Source organism: Augochlora pura, chromosome 6, assembly GCF_028453695.1.
Source record: "Augochlora pura isolate Apur16 chromosome 6, APUR_v2.2.1, whole genome shotgun sequence".
NCBI lineage: Eukaryota > Metazoa > Arthropoda > Insecta > Hymenoptera > Halictidae > Augochlora > Augochlora pura.
In genome coordinates this window covers 15,920,916-15,933,234 of record NC_135777.1, presented here as the reverse complement: position 1 = coordinate 15,933,234, position 12,319 = coordinate 15,920,916, and the positions used below count along the sequence as shown (strand labels likewise).

Below are 12,319 nucleotides of genomic sequence, written 5' to 3'. Positions count from 1 at the left end.
GCAGACCGAAGGAGAATTAATGTTAGGGGTTAGAGAGAAGGAAAAAGGGAGAGAGAGAGAGAGAGAGAGAGAGAGAGAGAGGGTGGCAATGAAGTCACTGGCGCAAACGAGCCACCGAAATCGGCTGGCCCGAGACGAACTTTGCGCTCTGCAAAATAGAAAAAAGATCCGATGGGGGAAGGAAGAGAGGGTGGGCTTGGAACTTACGCAGACGTAGCTCACAGGTCATTGCACTTGCATTCAGAGGCACGCATTCAGCCGCGTGCACTTTTCTGACTGTGCATGTATGTATGCGCCGCTGCTCAAAGTGACACGCAATGCTGCACCGTGCGCTAAAATCGTCGAAACGCGGGCAAAATACACACCATTGTTATTTATACACTATTAACACTTTGATGGCCATTGTCGCTTACTCGTGACTTTGCGAAAATTTGAATTGCAAGAAATCGATTCAACGCTGTTTTTTCCAAAACGTGTCCTAATTTTATTATGAACAATATTTATTCTATTTCCATTATTTTGTACTATTCTATTTATTCATAAAGTATATAAATATTTTTTCATAACTCCGTTGAATACCACTTTTTCGTCCCTTTATCGGAACTTTTCTATTTATTCTGATCTTATTATAACTTCTTCTAATAAATTAATTTAAAGATTCCTGTCGTCGCTATATCTACATTAATACTGAAAGGGTTAAAATCTAAGAGCGTTCACATGGAAACCTGCTAAAAGAGTTGTTTGTTTTACAGACGGACTGAACCGCGCGCATCACATCCTGCTGCAGTGGGCCAAGCACGCAGGTTCGAAGGACAACATCACCTTGGTTGTGGTCTTGTTATCCCCAGCCAACGAGATCACAGCCAGATCCCGGAAGACCCGTCTGTACAATCCGTTCTACAGCGTACGAGTGCATGATATACTGGAGAAAATGAACTCGAAGGACAAACCGCAGTTCCTGGACATCGACGACGCGCACAACGCGATCAACTCCAACATCTTGAAGCAGACGATGCTGTCTCAAGAGCCGCGGGACCACGGCGACGACGGCATTCTGGCGGCGAGCAACGGGAAACACGAGAACGGGGACGCGGACTACGACTACTCGGACCTGGGTCCCGAGACCGATGTAGACGCGATCGACGACGTGCCCACCATGCCCGTGAAGAACTTATCCTACGAATTTTACAAAGACGACGACTCGGACCCCGACGAGGATAACTGTGACAAGGACTCGAACGTCCTCGACAATGTGGCCATCAACGCGCCAGAGATTAACCCGAAGTACCAGCCAGATGCCGAGAACAATTTACACGAAGACGAGGACGACGACGACGAAGTGGTCCAGAAAGTAACGCCCGATTTGATCCACGCGGCTATTCGCGATGTGATCCGCGGACAGATCGAAGAAAGTGTGGACGACGAAGAGATGCCGATGGAAAACGACGAGGACAGAGCAGACCAGGCCCAAGATCACGTTAACGAACAGGGCTCCGTTGACTTCGACGACTCCCCACCCTCGCCGCAAACTAACAGTAAGTGGCAACCAACAATTCTGTCGCGATACTACAAACCCGTACCGAAATTGATCGTCAGGTGCATGTTCTTCTTCGGGAGAATTGCTTTTCACAGTTTTCTCACGGTGTACGATTTGTCGAGGTACTGAGCAACTTCAGCAGCTGAGATAAGATAGGATGGTCCCTCGTTTTTCCACTTTCGTTATTTCTTGGTCTTACCACCCTGAACTTCTAGTGACAAAATGATGCTAAGCTGAAATTAAAGCTTGCAAATTTCTATGATTTTATTTGTTAAACTAATAAGAAAATATTGTCAAACTTTTTGAACTAAAAGACAATGCCTTAGATGAACGATAACGAGCCTGATCTCTAACAAGAGAAACTTGCTATATTTCTAAAATAACAAAATAGAATTATGCGTAAAAATGGTATAAAGTCGTTAAAATTTTTAGATTTTGCTTACAAGTATTGCACATATTAGTTTGTTACTAAAAAGTGTCACAAGTTAGGGGGTTGAGACAGAAACAATGTTAATAAAGAATTCATCCCTATAGCAGAGGACCAGCCTATTGAAAAATCGCTTTCTGAGGCAGAAAATATGTATTAACTAGTTAGTTATCTGACGGGCATTCGAGACTCGCTTTCTTTAGTGTTGGGGAAATTCAATTGGCTAGAGTTTCTCCGAACTGATGGTACAATCGAGAGGAAGATGAATCTGAGGGAGAGCGAGGTTTGGAGGCACAGTGCATTGGCCTGGTTCCATGAGAGCAACGAAATTACGCTTACACGGAGTATTCTGCAAAAAGATGGTTCTCTGTCGCCATACAAGTATCTTCTTTTTCTATTTGCCCTCAAGCGTTGCCATCAGACACAATTTAGGATGTTCCCATGGTTCGGAGCATTTGTCAAAAGAATCGACATCTTTCTTGTCGCTAGTTTGTAGAAACATATTTTTCTAAAGTTGTAACATACAATTTGAATATTTTCATAGTAAAGGTTGTTTTTAGCATTTGATTGAATAGATGTAATAGCAATAGAAGTAAAATGTATGCTCCTTAAGGTTTTATGGCGGTTCTTCCCGTATAATTAAGCATATGTTTACTGTATAAATGTTGAAGCAAAAAACTGTAAAAGCATATGATAAGTTAATTTTAACGACGAGAGTTTAGTGCCAAAATATTGTAGGATCTATGAAAACAGAACTCCGTAAAAGTCCATAGCATAAGTTAGTTGAACGTTTTGATATTGTGAGAAAAGACGAGTTGGTGCCTCGGGCCTATAAGCATCGATATACGGCCCTACATGTATAAATTGAGTGATTTCTTCTAAACTCGATTTATGTTAAAGCTAATGTATCTTCCAATGTTTCTTTTAAAATTAGTTAATGACCCTTACGTTTGCTATTTGTATAATAAGCTGTTCAATTTTAATGTTATCAATATTTTATACCATATGCAATAGATTATAGATTGAGATTTTTTACTACGAGTAGCAGTTGCAATAATCGAATTTTAAATACTATAACTTCTTAATTACAATAGTCAACTAAAAGCAATGTTTCCTTTGCGTAAATAATAATTGAAATCTAAATTTTGACCTTGCCTTAAAAAATATTATACAAACATATGCTCCCAATTTTGATATTTGTATTTAACAACTTAATTGACACGTATTTTTATTGTGTAAGGTATTTTGTATACGAATTTAGATTTCCTCTGTAGTAGTAGTAGTATGATGGTACATGATAGAATGGAACACGTTTGAATTTCGCGCCTAACTACGTCGCGTAATATCGTGGCCACATTCACGGACCACTACTTCCACGCGCCCGCGCAGTAAGAGTTTCTTCTCGAGGAAACCTGCTATTCCACCTTTCCTTTAGTTCTCTATGTTGTTAACGACAACGGTTAATTTTTGTACGTTTTTACACTGAAACGTTTCTTTATTCCTAATTCACTATATCCGGTGTCAATAGATAAAGGTAAATATTCCTTTTTTTAGTCTCCGTATTGTGTAAATAGATCGAAATTGGAAGACCTACGTATTAGAATTCAAATATAACCGTTACGGCACCAATAGGAGAACTGTCAGCTGATTAATAGGCGCAGATTTTGAATAAGTTCTTTACCTGCTCTTCTAAAGTGTAACGGTTGGAAACGAATGAACAGTCTGTCACAAAAGTTTACGTACACTTGTCGAATCCCGAATATTTCAGGGAAAGGAATAGAGACTCTGAATGCTCAACAGTTTATAAAACCGAAAAAAAACTAATAAAAATTCAAAACGAGTTAAAATAGATAACATTTGCTATCTCAATAACGATAATAATTGCAACAAATTTCTTAATCTTTTGATTTAAAATGTTTTGTGAAAACTTGCGGTTTTAAATTTAGGACAGAACATAATGATTTTTAAAAATTGTCCGATTGTGATACAAACGTGTAAAGATCATTTACATACTTCAGCAACGAAATTAAATAGCTATACAATACGATAAAAAATCATCGAATAAATGATCTGTTTTATTGGAAAAGGAGATTTTTTCGATAAATTAAAATTCTAAAAAAAAATTCTCTGATAAATTATTTTTTAAATATAATATAATCACTAATTTTGCCTCTATTACTCTATGTAAAACTTAAAAAGAAAGCAATTTACTAGGAAACTACGACGCATACAAGAAATGCGAAGGTCGAAAATGACGGTTTCCACAGACCGTTCCTGTTTCCTTTTTTACTTTTCTCGTCCCAGAAGAATGCTCTCCTTCTCGATTGTACATTCCAGGTAGAAATGCGAATGCTTTGGGCACTATAACCAGCCTTGAACTAGTAATGTAGTATTAGCATAGGTCCGACCAATTTAAAACTGAAGTTTACTAAATCCTTTTATACGCTCAAGTGAAATAGAAATTGACATCGATACCGACGTTTTTATATCGATTTATAACGAAACTTAAGAAACGGGGAGTCTCGTTATTCAATTTCTGTATTAGTCGTGACATGAATTGCTGATTAATTTATTTTGAAGTTGCCTCACCGCGAAAAATCGTGATCCAGTATAATTAGCAACGTCGAAATAGAATAAAGTAAAAGACCGACGATGGGTCCAGTGCTACTATCGAAAATCGAAAAGAGGATGAAACAAGAATCCGGGAATTAAAGCCGTATCTTGTATCTGAAATTTCGCGGGTAAGGCAACCAGTTAATTTCCCGATAACACCATAAAATCCCGTGGCATTACCGTGCTTGTTCGCGCCAAGAGGTCGGATCACGGTGATTCGAAGGAACCGGTTGGAAAGAGAATCGATACGGTCGAATATTTTCGACCACTGTAGCACGAAACTGTGCCGTGCTTTTGCACTGTGATCACGAACAATCCGAAAATGTACACCGGTGCCCCTTCGTTGTACATTCGATTTGACAGCGATTCGTTCTCAGTAAAACAATAAGTTTGATATAAGAATATAAATTATTATGCGCCTAAAAGTGTACGCAAATACTCAGTAGAGTATGAAAATTAAATAAGAAGGCAGTAATACGTGAAGACTATAATATTGTTGCTTAGCAAGTATTATTAAACCCTTTCAAAAAGTTAGAGAGTACATATTTTTAGATTTGTATAAATTATTGAAAAATTATAAAATTCTGTAACAGATTGCTCGAAACATTTAAAATTATAAAATAAATAGAATCTTTTAAAAAATTTCTGGACAAGTTACAGTTTGACAACGAAATCGTTTCTTTTTTTTAAACAATACCTCGTGGCGCTTCCACGAAATATCTAGACAAATTGCTTTCTATCGGAAACGAAGTATGTTCCTTTAAAATTAGTTTAGATGTTCGTTCGCAATATGGTTATAGACTCTCCCGAAACAGCTTGCATGGCGTGACTTTTTCGAATTTCTACATTCTACTTCTGTTCCCCACACACGTGGAGTACCGGAAATAGCTTCTACCCTCCTGTAGTACCGACTGTCTCGACGCGTTTAGCCACCTCTTATCCTTCTACTCCAAACTTCTCTGTGCAGAACGTTTGTACAGCGACGAAATTACATTCTGCGTGAAATTAATGCCGTGTATAACGCCGGGAACTTTTTTCGAGAAAACAGCTCTGGACACGGCGTGGCAATCAAATCCACCGGTTTCGTTGGTCTCTGCAGATAAAACACTAACGAGCTGATAATTTTAAACAATTCTAATATGAACATCCATGTGAGAATATTTTTAAATACATTATATGCTAACAGATGATATTTTTATAATGAGAAGATATATTTTGTGGATTAAAGATGAATACTAATAAGCGTATCCTTTATTTATGACATGTGCAAATTTATGAAATACTAGACAGCATTTATATCACCCAGAATAAATAGCATCTTCAGTTTAGGCTTGTAACAACGAAAATAAGAAACTTATTGAAGATTTACGGTCAACTAATAAGTATAATAGTTGTTAAGAAGTATTAACAGAACGCGTCCACTAATTAACCGAATGGAATCGGTTGAAGAAAGTTGTTGGAACTACTATTGAAAACTCTGTGTAACTAGTGAAAATCAGTGATAGAAAAATAGAATTATTATTCATCGTACATTCGATTTTCATCTACGATATCCTATGATGAACATTACTTTACGAAAATTTACTATGAACTCTTCTATCCAACTTTCTTATTCTACAATCAATCGTACTCTCCATTTTGAACGCGCACAAGTAAACGCACCGGCAGTGATTAGCTCGTTTAAATGCAGCGAACGGCAGAATTACTTTATTTTCTTCGCAACCGAATAAGGAATACGAATCATTGCAAACGCGTGTCGTTAAAACGGTTGTTACCACGTCACTTGAATACCCCATTATCACCAAATTTCGTTTCTCGACTGGATTTCTCTTAAGGATGTCATACGACTTCTCCATCGAAGCATTTCCTTTCGTAACGCGAATGAACATTAAAACTTGCTAAATCCAAGACGACCTTGAAACATATCCTTAAAGAAGGATGAAAGTACTTCTGGTTGCACATTCCGGACAGGAAACGGAAAAATGTTTGCGAAAAATATCAACGCCTCTCACAAAGTCGATTTCGCTGCATTCGGTGTTCCTACCAGGCGTAGTAGAGGCGTTTCGAGGTCCTCCGAGATTGATGCATTGCCGATGTCGTCTTGCGCTCTGCGTGAAGGCTCTCGGTGTATTTGCCGATATAAAGGCAGTTGTATATAATATATGTACCTGCTATCTTTATAAATATGGATGTCAAACGTGGGACGTCCGAACTCTTACACGTTCTTTATATCGTTCTGAAACCTGGCCCACTTTCCGCTGCACTTCGGCTTTCACCACCTCGTGCCAGTCACTGCACTTCCTGCACTGATTGTCATCCGCCTCGCAAATCTGCCAGTCTTCTTCCTAGACCGCACTCTTTCTTGTCCCTTCACGTGCCTATTTTGCATCGAACTTCTCTGGCCGAATTATTGGAATGTTCTTTCATATTCCAGTCCGGTAGGCTCCACGGTCCGCCTAAGAGGCTACATGCTAGAACCGCACATTGTATTGCATTTATTGTGCGAGGAATGAGTCATCCAGATTAGATCATGGTCTTTCAGCGCAGTTTAGCTACAATCTCGTCTTGCGCAGGAAAGTAAGGTGCCGAAAATGTGCAGCGTAACGTTCGTTAGCCTTGGAAAAACGAGTGACAGTCTGCTCAGTTAGTCACAGTGACACTAAAATGAAATAGCTTTAAATACTATTGAGAGAGTTGATACATCAAATATTTCTTTATATTTTGTATTCTCGGGGTTCTAGCAATCATTCTTGTCTAACCAAAATCAAATTGTCAGTTTTACTACGATTCTTGTGTTTAATTATAATAAATATTGACTAGAAACAAAATTATTATGACATTCATGAAATATAATTTTAACAAATAATACAATAAAAATGAATTATGGTATAATGGTAACATAAAAATGATGATTAATGTCGTGAATTAGCGAAATTAATGACATCCTTTCCCGTACTATAACTTCTCATATTTAATCAAATAATTTTTCTATAATGGGACGTAATTTGTTACAAAGTGCGATTTATTTTAAAGAGATTATTATTTAGTTATGAAATCTAAACGTTATATGTGTATCCGACTACAAATTACATCAGTTATCGCTCCATGAATGATTTCCGGTTCGTCCTCGTATACGTAAAAATGGATGATTTTTGAAAATTTCTCGAGTCTTACGTACATATTTCATTGACGAGATAATATCTTGTTCTTCAAGATCGTTGTACTTAACAGATTGCCTCATTTCTATTTATATTAACACGTTAGATACACAATTGCTGAGAACTACATATCTGCACGTTTATTGAATCAGATTAGTAAGTACAATTTGCAAGATGTTATACAAATTGTTTGGTATGTAACTATGGAAAACTTTTTTGTAATATTCTAACAACCAATATCGAAATCAGCTCAAAATGTGTATAACAATATAGTGAAATACTTTCTTTTATATTATTTTGATAATCTAAGGCGGTGTTACACCAACTTTAGAAAAGCTAGAATTGGGAACTAAATATACAAAGTTTGTTTTCCACATTAAGAAACAGCAGTTTTTAATACAATAATTTTATTAACTAATAAAAACAGTATTTTTGTAAATGGGTTTTTCAACTAATGTTCTAATTAACATAATGTATTTATGGTAAATATAAGTAGTTAGAATATCAATAGGTTTCCTGGTTTACAAGTTTTTTTGTTATCTTCATTATTTCATAAAATGTAAACAAATAATGTAATTCTCAACATGTCTTCATAAGTATGACTTGGCTGCTAACCATACTACTATACTATCAACATCTCTTCATGAGCTCCTGTTATATTGTTTTGTGCTTCTTTATGCCCTTACTTATGGATCTTGTGTATGTATGTGTTCAGAGTTCTTTAAATTTTTCTTACATAATATAATACTATAGATATTTGTTTATGAATATAATTCATTTCATACATTGTTAATTAAAGACTTTCTATTATAAAGATTGCAGATTTTTCTGAGGATATTGTACAAAATAAAAATTATCTAGAAAAACCAGTTCAGACATTTTATTTCATGTTATTACCATTGTATCGCTTAACATACTACTAAATATGTTATCTACACTTGTAGTGATTTTGTTTAGCTTGTTACATACTTCTTTGAATTATTTCTATAGTATCATTCTATACTTTATAAAATATGTTAGTATTAAAGATTTGATATTGAGTTAGCGATGAATTTTCTCAATTTACCAAGAGTTTGAATCGTATATAGACTTTGACATATTAATTGTATTGCTTACTCCATTGACTATTAAAGCGTGATCAAATTCATTGAAGTCATTGATTGTATGTGCTTAATAGAGTCTTGCGTATTTAGTGTTCCCTTCTACAAATTTTCTAGTACTAAGGTTACAGTATTTGAAACATTACTTACAATTTGTTCTGTTGTAGCTTGATTGAAACAGTGTTCCGTAACTATTACTGAGTATATTATTGTAATTGTTTAATACTTCAATTGCAATTGTATGTTACATCATCGTAGAAAATTACACATAAATGCATCATAGATCTCTCATAATTCCCTCAATTTGTCTTAACCTGATGTCATGGCTCTTTAGAAAGTATATGTTACTCATGAATATGACGTACTGTTAGATCAGTTCCAATTATAACATTCAATTTCTCTACTGGTGCTGTTGACATTGAATCTTAGATACTTTTAACCTACTTTGTTTCAAAAAATATCCTTTCATTATTATTGTTCTATTAAAACGAAGAAAAATGAGAAGGAAACTATAAAAAATGATAGAAATGTATATGTAGTAAAAAATTACACAAAACTATATTGTAAACAGAAGTATTTCCTAGTAAATAGTTTGCAGACTAATCATGAAATACAACTAAAAATAATTGTAAACGCAAGGATATAAACAGTACTATATATTATCGTCTGTTTATGTGCCATTTTATTTACTAAAATCCATATAATATTTTTTTAAATATACACATATTTAAGTAATTATAATTGAAACCTAGATTATACATACAGCTAGAAATAATGGTAATTACAAGAATATAAGCAATAATATATAGTATTCTATTTCCGCGCACCATTTTATTTACTAAAATTCAGGTAATCTTTCAATAGACATACACAAATTCAAATGATTTCAAATAAAATTCGGATTATACTGTGAAGACAATGTGTTGCAGCGTATATTTCGTTAGAAATAAATCTTTTACGTACCTAATGTACTCGTATAGCTTCTACAACGTGTATATAAATATGTCCAAGAGTAACTTTAAAAATCGTTTTGCAAAAATCGTGTATATTATCAGTAATAGTTGCTACGTGTCTCGCACATGTACGAATTTGCCGCCAGTGGCCAGAAGCATCTCGAAGGGTCGTGAGTGCGCACGATTGGCAAACGCAGTTGCGACGCGTGCCGATTGGCGCTCGTCTCTGCGGGCGTCGGCCAATCGTGCGGCACGCCGCGTGGGTTGCCTGGAAGGGGGTTCCGGCAGTTGGACTCGAGCCCCGGACAATTGCGAATGTGCGTCTTCTTCGATCTTCCTTGAAGTGTTTTCGTTAGTGCGTTGTACACATTCGGATTTGTACAATTGTGCATTCCGAGAACAAGTTTGAGAGTACCTTCTCACGGGGCGTGTAGTCGATAGGGAATCTGTATAAAATATCCGTTCGGGAGGGAAGAACAGGCAGTGCCAGCGAAAGAGCGTTCTGCAAGGTACGTTAATCACGTCCACTATGAACGGGTCTGCGGCGAATTTAAATTTGGAACGGATGCCGGCCGGCGTAGACGGTTCGCCGGTCGATTTCGTGTCATTCTGTAGATTCCATTGCGCATTTTGCTGCCGTTGTTCGTAGAACGACCAAGGATCGCTTTCGACAGTCGTCAGTCAATTGTCGCAACGTTAGTTGCCTCGCAAAATCATCGTGGTCCGAAGTTTTCGTATTTGTCTCGCGAGAGGCTCTGACTTCGTTACGGGCTTGGCTGCATTTCTTGGAAACGAATTCGAATGATTTGGCGCTGACGTCTCGCCAATGCGGTATTCGGCTCGTTCTCCGAATCTTTCATTTTTGACGCGCAAATGCGTCGTACATTGAATTTTCGATGGTTTTGGGTTTCTATGTCGCACCGTAACTCGGTGTCCGCCCGATCTACGCGTTTTCATCGATTTTCAAACGCTGGGCAGTCATTCGGCAAATGACGTATGTTTCTAAAACGGTTCCTAGAAAAAGTTTCGCCCCACTGACGACACATCCTACGCACGTCAGACGTGTGCAGAGTATGCAGGTATCCATGTTACGTAGTTGCGGTGCGACGTTTGCGAAATCGCGCAATTCCGAAATTATATCGTACTACTCGATGTATACCGAAGATCGTGTGTGATCTAATAATGAATTTTGCAGTACACGTAATTGCTTTTGGAGGAAATAAATATCTAGTGACATATTCAGGTTGTGTATCATCGGATCCATGGGGTATGGATCTGTTGACGTATGTTGATTACATCTTTTTATTTTAATAATTATACGTAATTGTGTTGGACTTCGTGTACATGAGGTCATCAATTATTTACGTGTCAGTGTAAATATTAGAGCAAATGTTTAATCTGTTATAGTCTGTAAGAAACTTTCTAGTTATCTGTCATCTTGACATACTCAGTAACTGCATTTTTCGCTAAAAGGGCAACATTCGCAAATCAGTTAATTATGTAATGATGTTTTATAGTATGCTATTGGTTTTTTCACAAATATAGTCGGTGATATGGAATAGCCACATAATTTTATTCTCTGTCATGCATAATAATTGAAATTAATTAGAGTGTTAATGATTTATTATAATACTTCAATCTAGGATTGAGGTAGCACAACACATAAGTAGCAATTATAACATTTCCATACTGCTTTAAAAAATAAATTCAGATGGACATATTTTTCTTAATAGAAAAGCAATACTATTATCTCAAAAACCACTACCAGCTGGTACGTAAGTGTGCAGATCTATTGAAAAATTCTACTTTATCGTATCACCCGTATCCAACTTCGCGCGATTACCGTTGGCAACCGTGAAAATACGGGTTACCGCCATCTGCAACCACTACATTGTTATCAATGGCGCGCTGCATAAACAATAATGAAAATAGTCTGATAAAACATATCTGTATCCTAAATATATATAAATTCATTTCACTGTATACTGTTTCATATGAAATGTTGATCATTTATCTTCATTTACATATTAAAATATTATTAAATATCATTTGAATTCTGAGTTTAATTTAACACAGTTTAATATCAAATTCATTTAGTGATATATGTTACTTTCATCATTCTATTTGCGCCTTATTTCTAGTTCACCTATATTTAAAGGATTCAATATTTATATATACTTAAATTTCTGTATAATTATTTCTTCATGCTTCCTTCGACGATCTGCAAGAGGTCAAACACAAATAAATAATAGTAACAAGTACAATTAATGAATTGAAAGGTAACTTGTAAAATAAGAAACATTCGCATTGACAAACGTCGACAATATTTCTGATACATTTTCACTATAAACAATTTTTTATTTCACAGAGTCCAATCCTTGCCGCAATAAAGATCAAACGACAATAAAGTTACTTATATCCTACCACAATAAACCTAAACCTGTCTTTCATTCAAGGCAATTTCCTATTACATGTAAATACTTCACGAAAATTCAAAACATTAAAAAACAATAAACAATTTCCATTTTATT

General features: G+C 36.1%; 1 protein-coding gene across 1 annotated transcript in view; it reads left to right on the top strand.

Annotated features, from left to right (window-relative positions):
- The window catches only part of LOC144471622 (uncharacterized), a 111,988-nt gene that overhangs the window by 77,441 nt on the left and 22,228 nt on the right, over positions 1-12,319 (top strand). Inside the window, exon 8 of the mRNA XM_078183844.1 lies at positions 753-1,535. Coding sequence (XP_078039970.1) covers positions 753-1,535 — 783 coding nt within the window. The remainder of the gene's footprint in view (positions 1-752; positions 1,536-12,319) is intronic.